The sequence below is a fragment of the Bison bison genome, unplaced genomic scaffold (assembly GCF_000754665.1).
Source record: "Bison bison bison isolate TAMUID 2011002044 unplaced genomic scaffold, Bison_UMD1.0 scf7180017864301, whole genome shotgun sequence".
NCBI classification, from domain to species: domain Eukaryota; kingdom Metazoa; phylum Chordata; class Mammalia; order Artiodactyla; family Bovidae; genus Bison; species Bison bison.
The window spans coordinates 1,960,353-1,987,170 of record NW_011494873.1 but is presented as its reverse complement, the minus strand read 5'-3'; the positions used below and the strand labels follow the sequence as shown (position 1 = coordinate 1,987,170).

The window sequence follows — 26,818 nt, the reverse complement described above, 5'->3', positions numbered from 1 at the left end:
CATGAGTATCGGCTCAGCAGAGTAAATATAAGCTTGCCTTATATTAAGGACTTTGGGATAGTTAAGGACTTTGGGAACATCATGTACACACTGCTGTTAAAAATGGATAACCAACAAAGACCTACTGTATAGCACATGGAACCACTCAACACGTGCCAGCCTGGATGGAGGTGGGTTTGGGAGAATGGGTACAGGTATATGTGTGGCTGAGTCCCTTCGCGCTTCACCTGACACTATCACAACACTGCTAATCAGCTACACCCCAATACAAAATGTTTTTGGTGTTGAAAGTTTTTTAATTAAAAAAAAAATTAAAAATTAAAAAGTGAATTAAGGTAATGCGTGAAATGTCCTCCAAAGACTATACAGGTGAACTTTGTTCATCTGCATGTTTGTTTAAAAATATATATACAATAACATTTCATTTGGATGAATGGAAATAGTCTACAGCAAGACCGTAAGCATGAAATGTGAGCACTGCCCCCTCCTGGTTGAACATGGAGACGCGGCCTCCGGCACCGCCAGCCCCACTGGGGACAAGTTAGGCTGGCTGATGGGGGTTGCAAGACATGGTGTCGAAGTCGCTTCAAACTGGGTCAAATTCAACCCTATTTTCAGGAGGCAAGAAGAGGAATAACGTATCAAAGGCAGAATTTTAGGGAGTACACAGCCCACACATTTACATATCGTGAAGAGGATGTTGACAATTAGTGGGAAGGAGTAAAGAAAAACGTTAAGACAAGACAATCCTAAAATGATCACATCCATCTGCTGCACTTACAGCTGGAATCTGAGTGGGAATTTCCCATCTGTGCTTTAGTCTCAGCTTTAATTTGACTATAAATAAGACACACGCGTGCACAACTTACAATGAGCAGCTTCTGGGCCGGGAGCTGTTTAAGGATGATATATATAAACTGTGCACACACTGTAACTCAGAACCCACTCAGTACACTAGTCAGTCTGGGGCGTGCAGCCCATCTCTCATAACTTGGTCCCAGGATGATCTGACACTTCATAACGGAGGCCTTAACGTTGACACCCTCTGCTCAAACAGATGCAAACAGAACTTCTGACGCCCAGGCCAGCCTCCCCTGGAGAACCTAGCTGTTTGCTTCAGGAATTCTCAGGGCCCAGAGGCCTGACAGTGGCTGGATCTGGGAAGCCTGTGGCTCAGTCAGACAGAAGCGGCACTTGCTACTTTGCATTCTTGTGTGATTCTCAAATGGACTCCACAAGCATCTATATGTGGACCATCACCCCCACCGCCCAGGTAGGGAGGTCGAGGCTGAGTGGCCTAAGGCAACTTGCCATGGTCATGTGGTTTCTTAGCAGCATAACCAAGACTCAAAAGGTTCAAATGCACACATTCTTTCCACTTTCTCCTCTGCCCCCACATTACCCTCCCAGGGCCTCTGGGGCTATAAATAGTGGGGAGGCTGGGATCTTGTGGGTGAGGTCAGCCAGGCCTTTAGCACAAGGAGACACTAACGTCTCCCAGCCGGGCCTAGCTTGGGCCCTGCTACCCGCCAGGTCTCAACAGAACTCAGGCCCAGACAGGCCCCAGCTTATCACTGGCTTCACTCTCCGGGTTATATTTAGCCCTCGCCCTCACAGAGAAAGGTGTGGGCCAGCCCCTGAGACGGTGCGCACCCCCAGCCACTGTGCGCAGAGGGGGCGTCCGCCTTGGCCTCTTCAGATGCTGCCGTGAGCCGCCGCCAGCGGACGTGCACCCTCCTTGCTGAGGGCCTGCGCGATCTTGTCTGTCTTGCTCGTTGAGGGACCATGGCAGCCTCTAGAACACTCTGTCTCTGTGTGGCTGTTGCTTAAAAATTCTTTGCTGAGCAAAGAAGTGAATGATCTGAGTTCAAGTTCTAGATAGCTGGACTTCAAGAACAGGCACATGAATTCCCAGAGGAATGCCTTAGAAAACCAAGTGCATTTCATGCTATTAAATACAGTCAACTTTATTCAAGGAATGGATGTTTTCATCCTCCTTCTCCCCCTCTTCTCTTCCCTCCTCCAGATCTGGCATTAAGGCTGCGGGGGAGGGGCATGGGAGGGACACCAAATCCTGGGGGCCGCCTGGGTGTCCCACGTGGCCGCACCCACAGTGCGTGAGGGCTCCTGGTGTCCCTCAGGGTCCCGATGACAGGCTCCCTCCTCGTCCTCTGCTCAGCCCGTCCACCAGCCACCTGCAGAAACTCTCGGGGCTGTGTCTCCATCTCACCTGCTGAGCACCTGAAGCAGGCTGGGGCCAGAGTTCAGGAGTGCGGCCAGACCCTGACAGCAGAGTTCAGAGGGCAGAAGCCGGCAGCTCTCAGATCTCACAAAAACGGAAAGAGCCGTTTTTTCAAAATATAGAGGACTGTAGCAAGAAAGAGTGCCAGTGCAAGGAAAATGAGAAGCTTGTCTGTCAGCTCTCGGCGATTATATTTTGTGATGAGCTTCCGTCCCAACTGGATGGTCCCTGACATGGATTTGAATTCTTCATTTGCATCCAGGATAGTCCGTGAAGAATTAACTGAAACAAGAGGGAGGGAGCATGACTCAGAAACTGTATGGCACCAAACCCAGAGACTTTGCTGGCTGGGTTCCCAGTGTAACACTGCGCTTGGGAGCAAGTTCCCGAGCCAGAGCAAAAGATGTGAAGACAGGCAGTGCAGAGGAGCACAGAACAAGGACAGGGCAAGGAGAGGCAGCTCCCTGGGTTCCATCCAGCTCAGAGAGGGATGAGGTTTGCTGACACACACTGTCACAGGGCCCTAACTAGGGAGGACTCCTAACCTGACACCTTAAACCTCCTCCCAACGTGGACACCAACAGGGAAAAGGGCAGACACCGGTTCCTTTTCTCACCACCAACCTCCACTTTCTGGAGGAGGCAGGCACTGCTGAGAAGAAATGGTGGTCACAAAACTAACCCAGGGGACTGTGGATAGCACTGTGAGGTCTCTGTGGGGACAGGACTTTGCACCTGCGAGGTGCACCCTGCCAGGACGCCTGCTGGTCAGATCTGCTCTTCATAGGATCGTGAAAGAGCTGGGGTGTCCTGGGCCCTGCCACTTGCCCTCATACAAGCCAGTCCTTTAGCCCAGGGACGCTGGCTGTAGTGTTAAACACATGATGCCCGTGCTCCAGCCCCCTGGGAAACCTGCGAAGAGGCCACATGATGCCCGTGCTCCAGCCCCCTGGGAAACCTGCGAAGAGGCCACAGGATGCCCATGCTCCAGCCCCTGGGAAACCTGCGAAGAGGCCACATGATGCCTGTGCTCCAGCCCCCTGGGAAACCTGCGAAGAGGCATGCACCCCTTAAGGTTCATTGTGCCCATGTGACAAACGAACCGGAGTGCCGGTTACTAGGCCTGACACCTGGGGAAGGCTTACCTGGCAAGACTGCTCTATTAAGCCTAACAGGGCATCATCAGGATATCCCCGGAGTGAAACGCTGTCAAGTGAGAAGGCTGGGTGTGAAGGACAGCATGTGAGATGTTTCCATTTATGTGACAAAGGAGGGGATAACTAACACCTGCTTGTGCTATGCACGCTGGAGAGTCTCAGAGGCTACGAGACAAACCGGGAGCAGCGGGCGCCTCTGGGGAGCAGGCCGGGAGGTCTGAAGGCAGAACTGTTCCCGCCTGTGCCGTCCAGAGCTGTGCAGCCGGTGCTGACTGCAACAAGTCACGCGGCCCCTGAGGGAGTCAAATGTGCCCCATCCAAACCGTGATGTCCCTATAGGCAAATACCCACACGATTTCAGAGATTCAGTGTGAAAAAAGAAGAATGTAAAATCTCTCTCAATAACTTCCACTATGAATTGCATATTGAAATAAATATATTACAATCAATATATTTGTAATATATTGCAATCATATACATTTGTAATATATTGCAATATATTACAATCATATATTTGTTTTTACTTTTTTTAATGTGCCTAATGAAAATTTTAAGTATGTGGCTCCCATGATGTTTCTATGGGACAGTGCTGACCTGGAGGGTTTTTCCCTTAACTACATCATTCATATTACCTTTTACAAAATTACAAGCCAGTAAGCAAATAAATTGGAGAAAGCAATGGCACCCAACTCGAGTACTCCTGCCTGGAAAATCCCATGGATGGAAGAGCCTGGTGGGCTGCAGTCCATGGGGTCGCTGAGGGTCGGACACGACTGAGCGACTTCACTTTCACTTTTCACTTTCATGCACTGGAGAAGGAACTGGCAACCCACTCCAGTGTTCTTGCCTGGAGAATCCCAGGGACGGGAGAGCCTGGTGGGCTGCCATCTATGGGGTCACACAGAGTCGGACACGACTGAAGCGACTTAGCAGCAGCAGCAAGCAAATAAATTACGAGAGGAAAGAGAGCAGTAGCTTGACAAGCACAGGGGTACAAACAAACACTCATGCAACAGAAGTCCCCTCATCCTCTTTCTCCATGCCTGCTGCCACGCTGAAAGCCCAAGACTCTCTGAAGTAAAAATCTAACTGGCTTTTCCATTTAAACTTTCTTTACAGAAAACTTTAACCATCACAAAAGCAGACAGAATAGAATCATGAATTGCCATGTGCCACTGCCCATACCCAAGAACCATCAACTCCCTGGTAATCCTGTCCCTGCAAGACCCCCAAACAATTGTGGCCCCCCTACAATTGTGCAGCAAATTCCAGACATCATATCCTTAATGGGCTTAAAAAAAAAAAAAAGACAAAAAACTGCAGTCCTAATAGATTTCTAAATCAAGCTGAATTTATGCATCACAAGGCAAGGATTAATAACCGTTCTTCGATGGCCATCTCGCCTATAACGTGTGCCCCAAAAACAACCCTCAACACCCCAGAAACCACCAGGATCTGTACCCCCTTCTCAGCACGTAACTCTACGGCCAGTTTCTGATCCGCCTGCTGGGCTGGGTGCCTGTTACTCACATAAGAGCAGAAAAGCCCTGCACTCCAAGGCCAGGCGGGCTCCTCCCTCTCACATTCTCCTCGGGCCGTGGCCCCAGTGCACTCTCAGAGGTGCCCAGCTGGTTCCGAGCCCAAATGCCCAGAGAAGTTTCAAACACAGGCAGTGACCTCAGGGACAAGCGCCTTGATTTTCTTTTTGCTTCTGCCTGTTAGGATAGTGCACGGAAACAAACAAAAGAGTGGTTCAAAATGCAGATAATTTCTAGGGGTGATGGTGGTATTGTTTTTTTGTTTCTTGTTTCAAAAGTCTCTTATCTTTTAGAAAGATATATGGAAGCATTTATATGGATGGCGTCTGAGATTTGCTTCAAAGTAATCGAAATGGGGGCAGGGTGAGGACAGAGTTGAGGCTGGCCAGGAGCTGGCCACGGCCACAGCTGGGTGGTGGCTCCTGGGACTCGTGTCCCCGGCTCTCTACCTTCATCTCTGTGCGACTCCTCCAAAGGCGTCTCAGAGTAAACCCTCTGCCTCTGTTTTCCTATAGGGAGGATGCTGGGAAAGCTGCTGGGGAGAACCAGATGGTCTCAAGAAGCTCAGCTTCTGACTGTATCTTTCAAAAGGAGCTCACAGGACTTCCCTGGTTGTCCAGTGGGTAAGATTCCACGCTTCCACTGCAAAGGGCGTGAGTATGATCCCCAGTAGGGAAATTAGGATCCCGCATGCTACACAGCACAGCCAAAAAGTAAAAAATATATACAGATATATAAATAAAAGGAGCTCACAGGAAAAATAACACTGGGGAGTACAATTGTAAGTGGGTGTCCTAGTAGACCAGCAGGCAGCCAATAACTGATCATCTCTCTGCCTCGCCAGAAGGGTCCCCAGAGCCTGAAATGAAAAACAGACTGCCAAGCCCTTCCTCCAGGCCTGTTGGCACCCACTCTCCAGGAGAGCGCCTGGGAGTTCTTCCGAACATTTTGATGGGGTGTGTGGATCTTTCAGTACAACTATAAAAACCAAAAAGGGAAATGAGAGCAGTGCATCCCAAATGGGTAAGACCAAGCTGTCACAGAAGAGAGAAGCCACACAGATCAGTGAAGGCGGGGCAGATGAGGGCAGAGGTGGAGGAGCCCAGGGGTGAGGGCCATGGAGCCCGGCGGCAGCCTCCCACTGCAGGCCTGGCCTGACTTTACCCAGCGTCTGCATGGCTTCCTCGCTCTGCTGGACCTGCTGGGACATCATCCTGCTGATCCCCATGAGGCTCTCTGTGATGGCACTGGACGTCTGGGCCAGGCTCTCTTTGGCAGTTTTCCTAGAAGTACAGAGTAGGAGGAGGAATGTCAACAAAAGCCCGGCTCAAGAAAGCCCTGGATTCAAACAAGATCCCACTTTTTAATCTATCGAATCAGCACATGTTTTTTAAATGGTCATACTTAATGGTGGCAAAGGACTTCCCCTGATGGCTCAGTGGTGAAGAACCCACTTGCAACACAGGAGACTCAGGAGAAGCGGGTTCGATCCCTGGGTTGAGAAGGCCCCCTCAAGGAGGAAATGGCAACCCACTCTAGTATTCTTGCCTGGGAGAGTCCATGGACAGAGGAGTCTGGCAGGCTATAGTGCGTGGGGTCACAAAGAGCCTGATATGACTGAGTGACTCAGCACATACGCAAAATGGTGGCAAGGGCATGGCGAGAGCACGCACTTGAAGACTGCTGGTAGGAACGTCCACTGGTGCTCCTTCTGAGAGCCAACTGGCGATATGTATTAGGAGCCTTAGCGATGTTCATGCCTTTGACCCAATAATCTCATCCCTGGGAATCTCTCCAAAGGAAACATACAGAATGTGGACAAAGCTTTACGTACTGACATGTGCCCTTGTGTGTTATTCACAGTACTGACATAACAAGAAATATAAACACACACAAGCAGAGGATTAGTTATAAAGAGCTTTTTAAAAAAAACAGGCAAGTCTTTGTGAAGATAATAATACTAAGTGAAGACTAGGAGACTATATTTAATGTTCGGTTCAGTTCAGTTGCTCAGTTGTGTCTGACTCTTTGCGACCCCATGGACTGCAGCACACCAGGCAAGCTCAACATGAGTTTGAGCTCATGTCCACTGAGTCGGTGATGCCATCCAATCACCTCATTCTCTGTCATCCCTTTCTCCTCCTGCCTTCAATCTTTGCCAGCATCAGGATCTTTCCAAATGAGTCAATTCTTTGCATCAGGTGGCCAAAGTATTGGAGCTTCAGCTTCAGCGTTAGTCCTTCCAATGAACATTCAGGACTGATTTCCTTTAGGATGGACTGGCTGGATCTCCTTGCAGTCCAAGGGACTCTCAAGAGTTCTCCAACATCACAGTTCAAAAGCATCAATTCTTCGGTGCTCAGCCTTCTTTATGGCCCAACTCTCACATCCATACATGACTATTGGAAGAACCATAGCTTTGACTATGCACACCTTTTGACAAAGTATGTCTCTGCTTTTTACTATGGTGTCTAGGTTGGTCACAGGTTTTCTTCCAAGCATCTTTAACTTCATGGCTGCAGTCACCTTCTACAGTGATTTTGGAGCCCAAGAAAATAAAGTCCGTCACAGTTTCTGTTGTTTTCCCATCTATTTGCCATGAAGTGATGGGACCAGATAATGTATGGTACCATACTGACTTTATAAAAAATATGGAAGAAAAAATAACGAAAGGAGGCAATATATCAAAATAGTTGTGAACAACACAATTTGTGCTTTCACTTTGTGATTCACATTTTACCAATTTACTAAAAATAAGAATGTATTTCTTTTATAGTTAAAAAAAATTACTTATAAAATATCAATTTTATGCTGAATACAAGAGAGGGCTCCCCACAGTAGCTTTTGCACCTTGCCAACTGCTGTCTATTCTGTCATCAAAACCCAGAAAGACAAGACACATACCTTTGCCGGAACAGGTCTCCTCCCTGGAGGAGTTCTGCCTTCTCTAGGTTGTCGATCGCAATTTTGCAAGTGAGGTTAGCCTTCCTCCATGAGGTCTGATTGCTGGAATTATAAAAGCCATGTGTGAGTTTCTCTTGATGCCAACAGGCTGTCAGTCAGTTCAAGTCACAGCAGTCTTCCAGCCAGGGAGTGATGGGGAGGCCACCTGTGTGTAGCCCAGAGTCCATCAGCCCTCCCACCACTTCCTCTTCTTGGTTGCCCCAGAAGCTGTTTCCATTCTCCTACCGCCCATAACAGCCCCTTTCCCCCAGGGCAGCCAGAGTGAGAAGCCTGGTCATAGCATCCCTGTGTTTACAGCCTGCAACGGCTCCACTAAAGGTAACATCCAAACTGCCCAGCTGGGCGCGCGCGGCCCTGTCCGGTCATCTCCTACACGTTACTGCTCTGCCCGTGCTGCGGCTTGGTTCTGCTCCTGGGGAACCATGCCTCGTTCATCTTTGTATCACCAATACCCAGGACAACAGTTATTGACCCATTAGCTGCTTGATCAATATAGGCAGTAGGAAGTAGAAAAATCAGTATAAGACAGTTTTCTTCAATATTTCTTCAAGGTTTGCTGTTCTTTACACCAGTGGTCCCCCATCTTTTTGGCACCAGGGCCTGGTTTCGTGGACGACGATTTTCCCATGGGTCAGTGGGGATGGAGGGTAGCTTTGGGATGATTCAAGTGCATTACACTAGGGTGCACCTTGCTTCTATTTTGGGGCAATCTCAGGGTACTCCACCTTGACTTTAGGGTTAAGGTTCGTGCTCTTCTAAGAAGCTAATGCTGCCACTTCTGGGACAGGAAGCAGAGCTCAGGCGGTAATGCGAGTGCTGGAGAGCGGCTGTAAATAAAGATGAAACTTTGTTCAATTGCCCACCACTCAGTGCTGTGTGGCCTGGTTCCTAACAGGTCATGCACTGGTGCTGGCCTGTGGCCTAAGGGCTGGGGACGCCTGCTTAAGAAACCACAGGCCAATAGTGGACAACACAAACACGTTGTACTAGCAGGGCCTGGTCTGACGTGATTTATTCACATTCTTTACCTGATCTTTGTGATGACTCAAATTAGTAAACAGTTTCCTGAAGTTAGAGTGGAGGGGGGTCTTTGTTTTTTGTGTGTGTAAAATATTTTATTGACATATAGTTGATATATAATGCTGTGTTAATTTCTGCTGAAAAGCAAAGTGTCTCAGTTATACATATATTCTTTTTCATATTTTTTCCATATGTATGGTTTATCACAGGATATCGAATATAGTTCCCTGTGCTAGACAGCAGGACCTTGTTGCTTATCCATCTTATATACAGTCGTTTGCATCTGCTAACCCCAAACTTTCAGTCCTTCTCTCCCCCACTTGCCCTCCTCCTTGGCCACCACAGATCTTTCTGTGAGTAAGTGTGTATCTGTTTCATAGCTATGTTCACTGGGCCGTAGCTTAGATTCCACGTATCAGATGGTGTTTGTCTTTCTCCTTCTGACTTGTCTGCTAGCGTGCTAACCTCTGGGTCCGTCCGTGTCGCTGCACATGGCATCAGCTCAGACTTTCTCATGGCTGCGTGGTGCTCTGTTACACATACGCGCCACCTCTTCTTCCTCCCTCCTCTCTTGACGGACATGTCGGGTGTTTCCATGCCTTGGCTGCTGCGAACAGTGTTGTTATTTACCTGAACGCAGCGGTACGTGCATCTTTTTGAATTACAGCTTTGTCTGGGTATATCCCCAAGAGTGGGACTGCTGGATCATATGGTAACTCTGTGTTTAGTTTTCTGGGAAGCCTCCATACTGTTGTCCATAGTGGCTGCACCAACTTACACTACAGTGAGACCCTTGTTGATGGACTAGAGTTAACTGGGCTCCTCAGAGAAGCAAACTCATGTGCTAGAGCTCTTACACAGCTGGCTCAAATCAACTGTGCTAACCTCCAGAATATTTAGAAAGGCAAACGAGAGTCCACGAACTGATAGGCTGGAGTTTTGAATAGCACCTCTGAGCTGAGAATGTTCAAATGAGCTCTCTGATGCCTGGCCAGCATCTACGATGCTGGCTCACACGTGAATTAACTACATTTTTAACTGTTTACAAGGGCGTTCTGCTGGGTCCTGCAATGCAGAGATGAGTGAGCCTGTCCTCAGGGACTCATATTTACTGGGGAGAAAGACAAACAAAGTATTTACTGTACAGTGTGACGAGCACCATAATCCAGGTAAGCACAAGTACTGTTTCGACATGCAACTGCCCAAGTATTAATTTACTGCTTTCTCTCTTCCACCCTGGAATTAGACATCCTGAATGGCCACACTCAACTTTAAACCCATGCTGAGGTGGTTTTGCTGGTGTAACTTGATAGATATTACACAAGGAGTCCTCTTTACTCAGTCTTTATAATTGAGCCCCCATGGTGGCAAGGGAAACAAAAGCCATCATGACCCAAAGTATCACTGGTCGCCACCCACACATCTCTGCCTCCTCACAAGAGCCTCCACCGTGCCCGTGTCTTCGTCAGTCTCTGTCCTCCTGACAGCTGGGCATTATAAACAGAGCTGCTGTCAGCAAGGGTGATGCTGGAGCATCACTCAAATCAGACACACAGTGCAAGTGAAGTCGCTCAGTCATGTCTGACTCTTTGCGACCCCATGGACTGCAGCCTACCAGGCTCCTCTGTCCGTGGGATTTTCCAGGCAAGAGTACTGGAGTGGGGTGCCATTTCCTTCTCCAGGGGGTCTTCCCTACCCAGGGATCGGACCCAGGTCTCCCGCATTGTAGACAGATGCTTTACCGTCTGAGCCACCAGGGAAGTCCCAAAGCTGTAGACAAATACAGACGTGACAAAGTTAAGACCAGGTAACAAGATGAAGAGAAAACCTATGAGGACGAGGACAGGACAGGGACTTCAAAAGAGAAGGATCTAGAAACGCTGATGGGGACCTCTAACATTTCTGCAGTAACAACCCTCTTTCTGACTGTCGTGGGAACAGCAACTGTGAAGGGTCAGGTACTGTTTCATGCTGTCAGACGGCTTTGCTGGAAAAGTCCCCTAATTCAACACCAAGAAATAGCATACACTTCAATTATATAATCAAGGATTAGCATGCAGCTGCAATGAAAACTTCAATTCTATTTAACATAAGCTTATTTAATTTTTCGTAACTTCCTACGTTTTGGTCTGTCTTAAGTAGGTTCACCTTTGGTGGACTTTTTCTGCTACCAATTCTCTTTAGATTAAAAAGGACCTTATATTACAAAAGCAACCAATTTTTTGCTTTTTTAAAAATATAAAACACGGCCTAATGTTGAATACGCTTTTGCACACTATGCACAGTCCCACCTACCCAAGAGCCCTGGCTCACCCCCCAGCTTCAGCAGGTTTATTAGGCAAACTGAGGCACAAGCCTCACTGGGAGCAGGCGGCCCAGCAGCGGCCACTGGCAGGAGGCCAGGCCCCACCCACCTGAGCATCTGCTTTTTGTGATTCTCCACTTCTTGGAGCAGAACTTGCTTCTCTGACTCTTTGTCTTGCTCTTTAGCCGACTGCTCGAGCTCCTTTGGGAGGAAATCAGCTCTAAGTTAAAACGGTTTTGAAAGGTAACGAGACACTGGACAGCACTTCTGTCTCTGCCAGTTATGCAGCAGCACTCGAAAGCCCGCCTAGAACAGGAGACTCATACCAACAGGAGACTGGTTCATACACAACAAACACCCTTTTACATGGATAGCTGTGTAAAAGGAAAGAAAAGACCATCCTCAAGACCTCAAAATGAAAAAGGAACTACGAGTCAGAGCAGTCTTCCTATGAGGGGTGTGAGGCTGCCCTGGAGCAGGAGATGTGTTCCTGCAATCCAGGACATGCCTGAAAGGAAAAGGGAAAAAACTACAATAACATAGGAGCCTTCTGATCCCACTCTGAGATACGATGGAAGTAACACACTGCTATCTGTTTCTACATGCTCTCAACCTTGGTACATATTTCATTTTAGACTGAGGGGCAAACACGGTTTTCAAGTCCATGTGGGGACAGAAAACGAAGCCTTGGCCACCTGAGGCTGGGAATTGGAACTAAGACCATTGCAAAGCCAGGAGCACAAAGGGATGCAAATACCCTCAGTGAAAAGGTGAGCTAGGAAAATGTCTGTCAACCAGCACAGAGAAATTGTGGAGTTTTTTGTTGTGGGATCTGGCTAGAGGGATATAAATGTCTCTCCCAATTATAACCATGGCACTCCCCTCACATGGGGCAAGGGAAGTTCATCCTCCCTGAGTGGTTCAAGAATCTCCACAAGGAGAAACGAACATAAAAAGTGCTCCCAGACCTGTGGTAATCCCAGGAGACCTGGCAAAAGCAAATGCAAAAACCTCTGAAGAGACTTACATTCAACCCAGGTCGCACAAAAGCCCCATAGGTAAGGCCTTCTGAAAAGAAAGACTCAGAGCCCAAAATAACCAAACACCAGGACACAGCCATCTGCCGCCGTGAGGGACAGCAGACCTCACTTTCTTTTCATCCAGAACTCTCTCTAGTTCTCTGTGACAGAACTTCCATTTCCCCCACCTTGCCTCCCTCGCTCCCTTCTTCCCACACGCCCATTCTTCCACTCAGCGATGGTGCTCTATCTGTACATCACGAGGGATATGCAGCGAACACCAGGAGCAGTCCTGCTGTCATCGAGTTTACACTCCATTAAAGAATCTAGATTTTAAACAAATCATTAACTTAACACATTTGCAAAACCTCTCCAGTGCACATTCTCTTCTTTCCCCAGGCGCAGCATCCCAGCTCCGCACTCACTCACCTGTATTCTGTGCCGCAGTTGCTGAAACTTCTCTTTCACTTTAGTGTTCAGTTCAGTAAGTGCACTTAATGGTCCTGAACAATCCCGAATATCCTAGGAGACATTGAAGAGATGAATGGGCCTTTCTCAAGGCAATGAGAGGAAATGACACCAGCTGTACAATGTGAGAGTTGGCTTAGACCACAACTCAGTTGGACCTACTGGCTGTAATTCACCCTAATCTTTGGTGTTTACCTCTGTAACACAAGCAGAAGCATTATAATTTACATTTTTTTCATCCCTTTTTGGAGTTAAGTCAGAGCGAGTAACATTGAAGCATAAGCAGAAAGACAACAGTGCGACTTCCCTGGTGGTACAGCGGATAGCAAATCCGATGCTGTGGAGCAACTAAGCCCGCACACCGCAACTGCGGAGCCTGCCTGCTGCAACTGCCGAAGCCCTGTGGGTCCTAGAGCCCAGGCTCCGGAACAAGAGAAGCCACAGCAACGAGAAACCCAGGCACTGCAACAAAGAGCAGCCCCTACTTGTACAATCAGGGAAAGCCCATGTGCAGCACCGAAGACTCCATGCAACCAGAAATTAGTAAGTTTTTAAAAACAGAAACGAACTAAGGAACTAATAAGTCTTGACGTTTAACGGAACACCACCCAGCCATTATGAAAGACTTAAAGCAGCTTGCATATCTGACAAGGATGAACACCTGAGACAGTACTATAACTTTAGGTATTTCCAACTTAAAAATGAGCGATGCTATATTCTTGGCACATGACAAGACGAACCTCTTTAAGATTAACTGCTTGATCTAATTTTACAAACCATCTATTAATATTATAAATCAGTTTACAGACATGTTCAAATGTAGATTTAGAATTTGTTTCTGGACATTCAGAATTACCAGGGCCAGGTAAGGCAGGCCCTAGAGCCAGACCACGTGGATCCAAATTCTAGTTGCAGCAATTTATCAGATGTATAATCCTGAAAAAGTTACTGAGGCTTCTGTGTCTGTTTCCCCATCATTACCCACTTCATGACCAGGTACCCACATAAAGGGCTTAGCAGGAGTTGCCACTGTAAGGATGTGCTAAATCTAGCTATAATCAATTGTTCTCTTCAGGAGAGAGTGAATCTTAGAGAGTGCAAAATGGGGCTGAAGCAATTTAGATCACCTGAAAAGCCAATTTCATTTTTATGAATCCTAAATTAGTTTTTCTAGAATTGGCCCAGATGTTTTGTAGTTTATACATGGGAAACGTGAAGTTCAAAAAGTTTAAATGTTTGTATCAAGTTGTTCTTGTTCTCTGGATTACTCATTAAATCACAGTTCCATGCAACACTTAATGGCTATTAATTTGGTTTATTTTGCACCTGATTTCCGTGGGGAGCTTACTTTCCTTCACCTTTTACCACAGCTAGATGAAGACTCTTACTTACCACCTAAGGTTGAGTAACATTGCTGGAAATGGAAACCATTTGCCCAAAAGCAAAATTTAAAACTTTCGGTTTCTTTTTGATAAACTAAAGGAACTATTTTTACATTCCCAACTCTTGCCTATGCCAATTGGTTTCTTGAACTATTACCTTCAACCCTTAACTGGCTTAGGCAAAGGATCTCAATCCCCCATCAGTTAAACGAAGTAGACGCCAAGAGTTTTCTCTAGGATGACTTTCATTGTCCGTGTCCCAGTTTTGCCATTATCTACTTTCTGCTCAGACAGACTCCTTCCTCATTTACAACATCACAACTCCGGTCTAGGTCACGTTCATTTCACCCAGTACCTCCTGGGCCGCGGGGCATCAGACCAGCAGGGGGCGAGGCTGATGGCCTACAGGACGCTACTAGAGGACGGGGAGGACGGGGTCAGAAGGTGGGGCCAGGCAGGATGACAGGTATGTTTTTGAGGCCGGCTGGGGGTGGCGAGGTGACGGCCAGGGGTGTGTAGGGAAGCGGCCACATAGGGGAAGCCCAGTTAGGAGTGGAGGTAGAGGAGGGGGTGTCCTGGAAGAGGGCGAGCTAACGGCAGTCGTACGGAATGCCAAGGCCAAGGATCAAGGGGATGGAGGGGACGGGGCCAAGGGGCGAGACAGTTGAGGGGTAGTGGGCAGGGAGCTGGGCCAGTGGCCTCGGAGACATGACCAAGTGGGGAAAGCTGGGGAGTGAGACCGCTGAGCTCACAGAAGGCCAGCTGAGCTTGGATTTAGGGCTACTGGACCCTGGCGGGGATCCTGGGCATTAGTACCTGAATAAGCGCCTTCACCTCCAGATCGAATTTGACAATCTCTTGGTTACAGATACGGACGTGGACATCTTGGGCAGCCGCCATGTTGGAAATGCCGGCTACGGGGAGCCGCGGAGCCCAAGTTCCAACGCGTTTTCGTACCGACTTCCTTTTTAGCCTCCGGGTCTTGCGGCAGCGCCCCCTAGAGACCGGGCCTGAGGGGAGAGAGGGTGGCGGCGCCAAGTCCTGTGGCCTTTGGCTGACACGTGGGAAAAATCAGCCGGCCTCTTGTCGTGGACCTAGAAGACGTAGAGAAAGAAAGGAGGGAATTGTCAGGACGCTTTAACAGGGGCGTCTCCCCATATTCTGCCCATCAGCCATTCTAATGACTGCATATTTTTTGCACAGGGAGGGGAAAGATTGGAAGAAAATTATCCATTGGTATGTCTCTGGAAGGTGGAATTAAACAATTTTTTATATTCCTTTTAACTTTCTTGTATTTTTCGTATTTTCTACAATGAATATAAGTTGTGGCATGAAAGAAAAAAATGACAAATGTTATCATTACTTTTTAAAATGTATGAAATTCAAGGCAGTTTGCTAGGGTTAACAACTCCTGTCAGTTCAGCCCACGGTTGGAGGGATCGTTCTAAAATGTGCAACTGATCAAGTCACATTCCAACTTACACCCCTTCTCTGACTCCAGGCGTTTCCCTTTTGTATGCAATTGGTTTTAATAAATGGACTTTGCTGGAGTAGCTTTGATGGATTAATGTAGTTTTTAATGGAAATAAAAGTGAGTCGCTTAGTCCTGTGACTCCATGGACTGACTGTAACCTGCCAGGCTCCTCTGCCCATGGGATTTTCCAGGCAAGAATACTGGAGTGGTAGCCATTTCCTTTTCCAGGTAGATCTTCCCGACCCAGGGATTGAACCTGGGTCTCCCACACTGCAGATTCTTTACCGTCTTTAGAGCCACCAGGGAAGCTTAAATTACTTAATGGAAATAATTAAGAACAAACCTTCAACAGATGGAGGCTCATTGCATTTTTTATTATTAACTTGTCCAAGATTCTTAGCTGGACCTCAAGGGCATCAATCACCCCACCAGCCCTGTCTCCTTCCTGGATTCTTCAAGCTCTTTTTGGAAGTCTCGTCCTGGAGAGAACACCCTCCCTTGAAGTGTTCATCACACCACTGCATCCAATAGACTGGCTGTGCATCGCATCTTGGGCATCTGCCCTGGCTTGAATCCTGCTTGACCACCCGCTTCATCTCTCTGTGCTTCAGTCTCCTCAGAGGCTAACTGCCGGCGATCACAGCACTGACTGGAGGACTAAATGAGGTAATACATGAAAAGCACCAAGCACAGTGTAGTAATGTGGTACGTGGTAAGAATGCAACGCACATGACTGCTCTTACTGTACTGATACTTTTGAAGCACTTCCCTTGTGCCAGCCACTTTGAACTAAGTGTTGTATGTGTTATCATTCTAATGTAACTCTCATAACCACCCTGTGAGGTAGAATTATCCAATTCTTACAGATAAGGAGACAGGCACAGAGAGACTAATGACTTGCCCAGCCCAAATGGAATTGGTAGGTCAAAGGATAGATGCATTTTAAAATTTGGATACATGCTACCGAATTGCTTTTCAGAGGTTCTATCAATTTACACTCCCACGAGCAATGCGGTACTAATGCCTGGTTTCTCACAGCCTTGCACACACGGTGTCTTTACAAACACGAGGATTTTTGCCAATTTGATCAAGTGAAAAGTGCCATCTTTTAATTTTCATTTCTCTTATCATGAACTGAAAACTGTTTTTATTTTACTATCTGCTCATTTTTCTATTAGGTTGTTGGTATTTTTTTGTATCAGCTCCCAGAGATATAGCTTTATCTTAGTCAATAGAATTTGGACTTGGCTTACGGTATTTTGTGCTTAAAATTTTATTTGAATTTTTTTGCATTTAGATCTTTACCCATTTTGAAGTATGTGTTGGCTTATGGTGTGAAATATAGAGCCAAGTTTACTTCCTCCAGAGGATTATCCAGTTGTTCCATCACTATTTTCTGAACAATCCATCTTTTTCTCACCGGTTTCAGATGCTGTATTTACCATATAAATTCTTACATCTGAATTTACTTCTGTACTTTCCATTATATTCTCTTGACCTATTCATTCATGCACCATAATGACAGCTCTAATAATACAGTTTAATGTGCTTTAATGTTAGGATCAGGCACCCCATTTTTTTCTCCATGTGAACTTTAGTTTTAATTGTATTGGTATGTCTCACTGGGATGGCACTAAATTGTTACTTTAACTTAGGAAGACTGACAGCTGTATGCCATTGACTGCTCCTGTTTAACAGCTTCGTCTATCTTTCCATTTGTTCAAGTCTTCTTCTGTGTCGTTCGTAGTATTTTAATGTTTTCCATAGAGCTTGAACATTTTCTGTTAGGTTCATTCTTGGCAACATCTTAAGAATAGAACCCTTAAAAGAAACTGAGGTTGATGTTTTTCAAGTCACTCAAACGTTCTGGATTCTCAAGTAGAAGTTCCCTATTTAAGACAGTGAAGAAACCCAAACTCTGCATGTAGTAGATGGGCCCACGTGATCTTGGGCCCTTTCCCATCATGCTTCTTGAGGGAAATTCCTCTGCAACCAACGGTGGCCAACTGCATCTCCATGAGGCAGTTACAGAAGAAAACACAGCTCTTTTCTCCATGCTCCCACACACTCCCTTCTAATAAAAAAGACTCAATTCTAAGCCCTTTAGCTTGAGACCATCTTTGCAGGATAAGTATACAATTTGGTGACCTGCACTCCCCATCACCGACTACTGCCAATGCTGTTTTGCTCTCATCACCTTTACCTAATCCTGAGACTAGCTTTTGGCTACTACATCTACTAGGTTTTGGCTTTAATTCTTTCTGGTTTTCAAATCCTAAGCCCACGGTCTCCCTCCTACATAGAAAACCATCCAAATACTGCCTGTGACTTGGCCTGGTCGCTTACAGGAGAGTATGCATGGCCTCTTGAGTGCTGCAAGCACACTGCCATTTGAATTAAGAGTTCTGTACCATGTAAGTTGGGTCTGGGGTGACTCCACACCAGCCTAGTCTAGGTCTAGTCGGACTTTTCTGTAAAATGGACATGATCATCTACCTGACTGGTCACAGAAAGCAGCAGGTGACTTCCCTGATGTAAAAGCACCTAGCAGCGGCTTAACAAATGCTGCCCTAGCCTTCCAGAGCTTTCTAATGCTTTCTTCCTATTCTGAACCTTTCAGCTGGGACATGAAAGTAATTCCGAACTAATGTTTTTCTCTCTGGCTAAGGTGTTCTCCTGGTTCTGAAATCAGTGTCGGCAAGGAGGGACAACTGAACCACCCATCTCACTGCACGCTACCCACAGAAGGTTCAGTTTCCTAAGAGCTCTACTTGAAGGGCTCACCTCACCCAGCTCCTTCAAATGCCCAGACCTCGACAGAGGCTCCTGTGAGGTTAAGCCTGCAAGCAGAACCAGTCCATGAGGGGCTATGTCCACTCTGCTTCCTGACTGCCTATCACTATCACTCAAATGAAGCAAAAAGGGCTTCTTCAAGGGACCAGGGATATCCTGAGCACAGCCTGTCAATCCTCTCAACACCCCCACTGGATGTGGTACCAGTGTCCTTGAGGTAATGTCCTCCGTACTGATGTGCCTAGAACCCTTTGCGTGTGTAAAGCTCTGGTGTTGTTCTGTGGTCCTGTTCAGACCATGTGGCCTCCCTCAGCAAACTGAATATTCCTGGAGGTCTCTTAATTTCTTCCCAGCCAGTACCTAGCACAAGTCTTCACAGAGTAACTGCTAAACGAATGTTTGTCGGCTGAAGGCACATTGCTGCAGTGAGGTTCACTCAGGTCCACGGATTTAAGGGTTCTATGTACACGCTCAGCCAAGCTTGGGATTTACTGAGAATTATGAAACACACATACAAAAGCTTAAGTCAGGCAAGCCTCAAAATACTTTATTTCCCTCAAAGAACTCACGTGGCCAGAGAATCAAGAAGAAATAAGGATAAACTATGTTCTAAACTATAAAGAATGTGTTTCTGTCAATAAATACTACTACGTAGTAACAAAATTTAACTAGCAAGTTGAAAAATCAGCTCTAAGTGTTAAAAAATGTTAGCTCTTTGTACACTACACCAAGAGAAGGGCAGTGCTATCGAGAGTTCACTGCTGTCTCCAGCTCAGAATTTCGTTGCAGTGGCTTACTTTGAAGGGTAGATGGTCACCTCAGACAGCAACAGAAAAGCAATGGGAAAAGGAAGGACGAAAACACGAGGCAAACAATTGAAAACCTTTTCTTTTCAGCTTTTTTTATTTTAAATTACAAAGGATGTTGCATACACTGATGAATCTGTATCTGACTAGAAGTGCTGAGGGGCTGGAAGGTGACAGAAAACAAAGGCAACGATTGTATTACCTTTTCTTCTGAAAAGAAAAACTGCACAACTATTAACCAACATTTAATAGAATAATTTTTAAACAGCTCATGCGTCAACAAGATAAAATTCTTTCTAGACAACAGACAAGACTGAATCCAATAAAAAGTTTCATAGCTCCAGTTGGCGGGGAGGGAAACAAAACTACAGAATATTCATGATAGCATTACAAACAGGATCCTACGCACTATGCCAAAGAGGTCGCCACATTGTATGAACAAATGCTCTGAATTCTTGCCCTTCCGCTCTTCTCTTGTGACTTCTTATGTGCGGTCAGCCCTAGTATCACTGTTAACCACAAATGCTAAGTTATAGGACAAATCCTAGGGAAAGAAGGTTAAAAAAAAAAAAAAAGCAGGCAGTGGAATACAATGTCATAAAAATGTGGCGAAAAGGCAGATACAGTACACACATATACATTTCTGTTATTTGGTTCTTAAAAAAACAAAGGGCGAAGGGCAAGACACAGTAATCAGTCCCGCTCACATCCACCCAGGATTTAGTCAACTACACAATTGTGTTTACACTGTGATGAAAGAGGCAAACCCGGTTCACCCAAACTTGGCACATTGAAATACCCAACTCTGATGCTCCTCACCAGTCACCAAGTCGTCAGTTCCAAAGTACTATTCAGAAGTAGTCTTAAGGTTTTGTTCCCTTACCACTATCCCCAAACCTCTCTCTTCTAAAGGAAGATGGCAATTTGGCATAATTCAGTCCCTAGGTGTAATTTCTAGATTTCAGTCAGTTTGCTCAGCACGAGGATTATGCTTCAACACATAACCCCACTCGCCCCGGAAGGGTAAAACTGTCAGTAGTACTGTCGTCATCCTCCCCAACACGCTTATTCCTTAAAACGAAACCACCATTCCTACGGCTGACACTCATGGTTACACCCCAATGTGTTTGAAATATTAAAAAAAACATGGAGTCATCTTCTCATAATGCCCTTATTAAGATTACAAAGATTACAAAAGAATCCACAAGTATTACGGCACTGTGTGAGACTTATTTGTCATGATCTGAGGGAAGAACAAGACTGCAGTTCTGTGCAAAGTTGTGGAAATGGCCTCAGTTCCATGGGAAATGGTATTCCACAACAGACTTCACTAGGAGGAGAATTGAAACCTTTAACACTGAAAGCAAATTCAATGCATTCTCAAAATTCAAGTTTCAAGATTTGGAGAGATGCTAACATTCTGTTACATAATTAACTAGAAAATACTTGAACAGCATTTTAGGAAGACTATATAAAGAAAGGGAACATAAGTTTGTGTTAATTCCTGCTGAAGGCAACTTGAATTCGTTTCTTAGAAAGTTAACTAAATCTTAGCAGCTAAAATATTTTTAAATGTATGGAATAAAGAAAAGCACATCCATTCTTGACATTTTGGTGAATAAACTAACAGCTTTATTAATGAAGGCAAACATCAGATAATTGTATGAATATTATATATAAAAAAAGAAATCCAAACTAACAGCATTGTATTTCAAAAGTACTGTACTTCTGTTTCTTTTAAAGAGACTTGTCATCTGTTTTATAAAACAAACAAAATGAGTACTCTTTTCCTAAAAAATTCTGGAAAAATGAAATGGTCAATTTCAAGCTGATGAACTGAACACACCTTTCTTTAAATGCAGACTATTGCTAAGGAGCAAATAAAGTCAAGCATCAGAAAGAAGATGTATGACAAATTCATGAAAGTTAGGAAAAAGGGATGTAGTGAAATTACTGCTAATCTTTCCCTCTCATATTCAAAGACCATTCAAAACTGGTCTTTCATACAAATATAAAATAACAATAAAGAGAGGGAATTTAAAACCATACTCATCTGAAATCCTTCATGATGTTTTTATAATAGCTCTGATTCTCTTACCAAAAAGTTCAAAGTGAAAGAGTTAGGAAGTAAAAGGGAATGAACACGTTTTGTTTTAAATGTACAAGTAAGGCACAATATAAAGCCACATCATAATCTGTCATGAAGGATATAGGAAAGGACAAGAGTCGTACATGGTACAGTAGAACAAGCAATCATACTGACTGAAAAAGTGTGGCACCCAATTCAAAACTCAGACAAGATCTTAACAAGGACAACCGGACAGCATGCTTTCACATGGAGACAAACTCTATAAAGAATCCAGTGTATCTGAAACGAGGAAGAACATTTTTTGTTTTTTTTAAATCATAGTAGTACTAGAGTCAAAGTTTGTAATTGCTTTGGGAACAATGGGTTTATTTGAGGTGAATTCACAATGCTTTCACTTAACGTAAGATTCTGGACTTCATTATGAGCTATCTGTATACCATGAATGAACACAGAAAACCTTTAGAGAGCTCTTCTCTAATGATCTTCACCCAAAAATACATGCCACAATTTTCAAAAACAGAACATGTACAATTGTTGGGGTTTTTACGTTACCCTTGTAAGATTTGTTTGTGTGATACACTAAACGTATATATTTTAATGACAATAGAGGAAGCAGATTATTACTGGCATTAAAGTACAACCATTTCTAGACGGTTTTAAATGCCACAGAGTCCCCTGGTTAAAATGTAAAGCTGCACAGCTTGCCTATGTCATCTTTATGATAAAGTTAAAACAGCAAGAGGATTTAACTTTCACTCTACATTTTACTGCCAGGTTTTTATTTAGATCAAGTATCGCTGCAGCATTCTGACCAGCCCAGATTTAGCAGCAAATGGCAGGAATCATATAAAATGCAATTTTTTTTTAACAAAGTGCTTTTTCTAAGATATACATACATATATAAATAGGTAGGTACAAAATAAAGTGTCAACATTAAAAAGCTCAACTATTTAAAAGCTTTTAACTATTTAACTTAAGTAGTACATATAAAACACTGAAATGCAAGGATATGGAATCTACTAAACAGATTCAAAGTCTTTTTTTTTGAAATGCAAGACCAAAAAATCAAATTCTGGTTCGCAGACAAGAAAAAGGTATAAAAAACCAGAATTCCTAACAGAGCAGCTAGAAAGGGGCAATTTTATAAACCTCATCAGCGGAGTCTCTACCAATGAAGTGATTTTCACCTGATTGCAAAACTGCCGTATTCTGGAACATATTTCAGTTTCCCAGACACACTCTGTCAAAACTTCATATACCTCCAAGATACAAACCTGTGCTTTGCCTTCTCCCACCTAAAAATGAAAACCATTGACCAATAAACTTACATTCTATTAAACCATTAAATCTGAGCTTATCTGTTTAGTGTGAATGCACTAACCATGTACATTTCCACCAAGCACACAGGGTAATCTTGTGCATCACAGTTCAGCTAAGGTGTTAAGACAATCCTTCTTGGAGATTCTTCTTCATAATGTCAAAGAAGCATGAAAGCAACATTGCTCTGTTGTTACTGTGCGTATTAGAACCAAACCTTTATAAGCTATAGCTTCACGTGCTATCACTTACAAATGGGAGAGGGTGGTGGGCAGGAAGAAAATAAAAGGAAACACGCTGTAGAGACAAAATATAATTAAAAATAAACTCTCCAAGGGGTATGGAGAAGTAGTTGGAGAAATAGATATCTTCCCAGCAGCTAGGTCTGAAATTTTTGGTATTTTTTTTTCTGGCTAAAGAGAATTTTTTTTTAAAAAGATAGAATTTTTAAGTTATCAGTTTTCAGAGTTCAAAACACAAAATCTGAAAATAAAACAGTGAGAGAGACAGGATGGAAAGATTTGTAGGGAAGGTTTATAACGCTGCCTTGACATAAGAAATTTCTCATCAAGAGGTAAAGCTTTAACATAGTTAAAACACTGACTAATGAAGCTGTTTTGTGTGAACAAAAAGAGCACCTAAAAACTAAATGTGTTAATATTTCTCAGTTCTAGAAACTATAGAAGAAGAATAAGTCACATGTTAAGTTTGAAGAAGCTAGTTTGAAAATACCTGTACAAAAATATAAAAATCTATAAATTTTTTTTTAAGCTTGTGTTGATCTTTGAAAATATTACATGCACAATAATACATCAATTGGAAAAGTGGCAACTAAAGAATTAGATATTTTTAGCTTTTTTCTTTCTTTACATATATATACATAATACAATAAAAATAATCTGTATTTTGGTTGTTTGGTGGAAGTATACTACAACAAGCTAAATAAACTTTTTAATTTTCAAGGTCAAAAACTATTTTACCAATAGCTTACTAAAATGAAATATATTAAAATTTCCTACAATAAGTGCAGAAATAAAAAGACTTACAGACACCTAAATGGCCACCAACTTATCTACTATGGAAGCGAACTAGAGGAACAGCAAAATAATATCTGTGTGTGTGGATGCTCCTTCTGTAGATAATTGGACCCAAACAGAAATAAAATTCACAGTTCAGTAAGATCCCTAACCCTGACCTTTTCGTTTTTCTTTTTTTTCTCCTTTTTTTTCATACATTCATACAGTATCATGTAAGCTGTGCAAAACTTTACTTAGACTGGCAGTTTGCCATATCAGTTGCATTTGTCTTTGGTACAAAAAATAAAACAATCGCAATAATGTGCAAGTATTTGTCTTCTTCCGGTCAAGTACCGAAATATGAGTTTTCTAGAGCCATCTTTTTTTTTGTTTGTTTTTTGTTTTGTTTTTTATACAATACACAGACTCTGTGGCATATATCTACATTTCAACATAGTCCTATATACATTCAAAAATTTTGAAAAAGAGTTGGAACAAAAAAACATTTAAACCCCATAATTTTTCCACCTATATATCTTGTTTTTTTTCCTCATTAGGGTTTTCATCATACAAAATATTACCAGTTTTATAGTTTCCCCAAAATACAAGGCACAAAGAATATGCTTTTTTTTCTTACTTGCACAGACATTATATATATATATTTATATATATATTTATATATACCATATAGAGCTCGGAAAATGAACATCTAATATGGCACATGGGCATGAGTGCTGGGTTGTGCCATGTACAAGTGAGAGTAACAGTTGTGGAAAATTAGAACAAAAAGCAATAATTCTAAAAACAATCAAAACTGACTGTTTAAAAAAATGCTTCCTCAATTTTTTTGTGTGTGGTTCAGAGCATAAACCTGCCACAATATTTGGCATTTACTATTATCTTCACTCTTTCTAAGTGTCTTGCTTTAACAGATTTTGTAATCTGTATCTAAACATCTATTTAAATGTATGATTTTCAACTCTGATGCCTGTAGCAGTTTTAACCATGGTTTATGCTCTGAAAAATGCAATAATCAAGTATTTTGGATCATGCTTCACTTATGCTACTTAGTTCTTAAAACAATGTAACCTAATTGTAAATGTTTACATAATGCTAAACTGACATGCAAAACAGAATGAAAATTTACAATGAATAACATGACAAACACAGACATTTCTGACCAGTGGTCCAATGAAGCTGATTACACTTTTGATGTTGGTATCCTTAGTCCTACAAGGCCTCCAGTGGGATTGCCTTCTGCAGTCTTCTCTAACACTTGGTTAACAAATTCTGAGGTTTGCCCAGCAACTGGGAGACCTGAAGAAAAGAGTAAAAGGCACACTTAGATATATAAGGAACAGGAAAATCTGAGGGTCAGGGGTGGCCCTCAGCTTGATACGACTCCTAGATGAGTGCTTGCTGCTTGCTACTACAGCCCAGAAAATAATTCTACCCACAGTAACTAGTGCCCACAAGACTAGCAGGGTCCAACCAAGAACAGTCCAAACCCAAACCCCAAGCCTGCCAACAGACACTGTTTCCTAAAACCTGCCAACGTGTCTTTTTCCTGTTCTCTCACAGCCAGTCTCTTCCAATTGCTTTAACTCCACTGTATCTCATGGATGGGCTTCACCCATGTGACCAAAAATACATTATCTACAGGATGTTTTGAGTCATTTTTTCAATAAGGATTCGATCAATCTTATGTGCATTTTTCTTCATTTTAAAGGTAAGTGGATAAATAAGCAAACTTGGAAGAGGAAAGAAAGATGGGAGATACTACAAGTATGTTTATTTTTTTTGTCTTCCTCATCCTCTATGACTGAGATTGAAAATATCTGATTTATTGATTTTCAATAACAGAGGTATATGTTTTAAAATATAATAAAAAATAAGCAATTAAAAGGAGATGGAAGCAGAAAAATCTATTTAGTAACTGCTTATAAGGAGTCAATATACCGTAAGAGAGTACTGACACCACCCTAACCATGTGATCAAGTTCACTGGGACCAATAAGTGGACAGACTGATACTGTGTGTTTCTTCAAGACTTTTTTTTTGATGTGGACCATTTTTAGCTCCCTAACCAGGGATGGAACCCACACCACCTGCATTGGAAGGCCAAGTCTTAACCACAGGACCATGTATGTTTCTTGATTGACATAATGAGAAGGATATAACCTACAATGTATTCTTGCCAAGAAAATATAACTGTATCTGATTATGGGGAAACATGAATTCAGATGCTGGGACATTTTACAAGATCAACTACCTGGATTTTTTTATGGAAAGAAAAAAGACTAGGAGACTGATTTAGATTAAAGAAGAAGAACAAAAAACTAAATGCAACACATGATACTTAATTGGATCAAAAACAAACAAGTTTTTGATACAAATTGGATCAAAATTTGATACAAATTTGATCAAAAAAAAGTTATAAAGGACATTACTGAGACAACTAGGGAAATTTAAATATGAACTCCACATAGATGTTATGGCGATGTTGAACCAGGAAGTGCCAATAGTATCGTGTATAGGTAAGAAAGTGTCCCTGTTCTTGAGGAAGACATGTTGAAGTAGTAGTTAGGGGATGAAAAATCATGTTGTAAGTTACTGTCAAATATTTATAGGGAAAAATGTAGATGGAGGCAGAACTAAAGCAAATGCAACAAAAATATTAACACTGGTTAATCTAGTTGAATGACATGCAAATGTTCACTGGACTATTTATTTCTACTTTTCTTGTAGGACTGATATTTTAAATGAAAAGTTGAGAAAAAATTAAGTACACATTATAATTAAAAAGTGAGCCTGCAAGACAAAAATGCAGAAGTAGAAAATAATCAGAGAACACATACAAAATGAAACTACAATAATATGAATGACAACAGAATATGAATAGAACGACAACAGAAACCAAGAAAGTCATATGAACAATCCTAACAGAGCTTTCGATGACAGAAGTTAAAACCAAACATGTATCAATAAATAAAAATGAGTGAAACACATCCATTAAACAAAAACTCCTGGGGACTCCCTTGGCAGTCAAGTGGTTAAGAATCCACCTTGTAATGCAGGGGACACGGGTTTGAGCCCTCATCCAGAAAGTAGGAGCCCACATGCCATGGGGCATGCCCGTGTCCCACAGCTGCTGAGCCTGTGCTCCAGAGCCGACACCTGCAGTTACTGAAGCCACGCCCAGAACCCACGCTCTGCAAGAAGAGAAGTCA

At 43.4% G+C, this 26,818-nt stretch overlaps 2 protein-coding genes across 2 annotated transcripts in view; both read right to left on the bottom strand.

Moving 5' to 3' along the window:
• Window positions 1-1,949: 1,949 nt before the first annotated feature.
• On the bottom strand, window positions 1,950-15,336 carry BNIP1 (BCL2/adenovirus E1B 19kDa interacting protein 1). Its single transcript, XM_010851299.1, has 6 exons — window positions 14,911-15,336; window positions 12,674-12,766; window positions 11,335-11,426; window positions 7,841-7,942; window positions 6,101-6,219; window positions 1,950-2,524 (listed from the first exon to the last, which is right to left on the bottom strand). The coding sequence occupies exons 1-6, from the start codon at window positions 14,992-14,994 to the stop codon at window positions 2,328-2,330; spliced, it is 687 nt and encodes a 228-aa protein (XP_010849601.1). The 5' UTR covers window positions 14,995-15,336; the 3' UTR covers window positions 1,950-2,327.
• Window positions 15,337-19,245: 3,909 nt separating this feature from the next.
• The window catches only part of CREBRF (CREB3 regulatory factor), a 61,170-nt gene continuing 53,597 nt past the window's right edge, over window positions 19,246-26,818 (bottom strand). The window contains exon 9 of the mRNA XM_010851298.1: window positions 19,246-24,906. Coding sequence (XP_010849600.1) covers window positions 24,791-24,906 — 116 coding nt within the window. The 3' untranslated portion in view covers window positions 19,246-24,790. The remainder of the gene's footprint in view (window positions 24,907-26,818) is intronic.

Excerpts from the sequence above, each read along its gene's own strand:
- BNIP1 (XM_010851299.1), bottom strand. The coding sequence starts at position 14,994 with ATGGCGGCTGCCCAAGATGTCCACGTCCGTATCTGTAACCAAGAGATT. Across the intron at positions 7,943-11,334 it reads CACAAAAAGCAGATGCTCAG|CAATCAGACCTCATGGAGGA; the intron begins GTGGGTGGGGCC and ends TTATAATTCCAG. Across the intron at positions 2,525-6,100 it reads GGAAGCCATGCAGACGCTGG|TTAATTCTTCACGGACTATC; the intron begins GTAAAGTCAGGC and ends CTCTTGTTTCAG.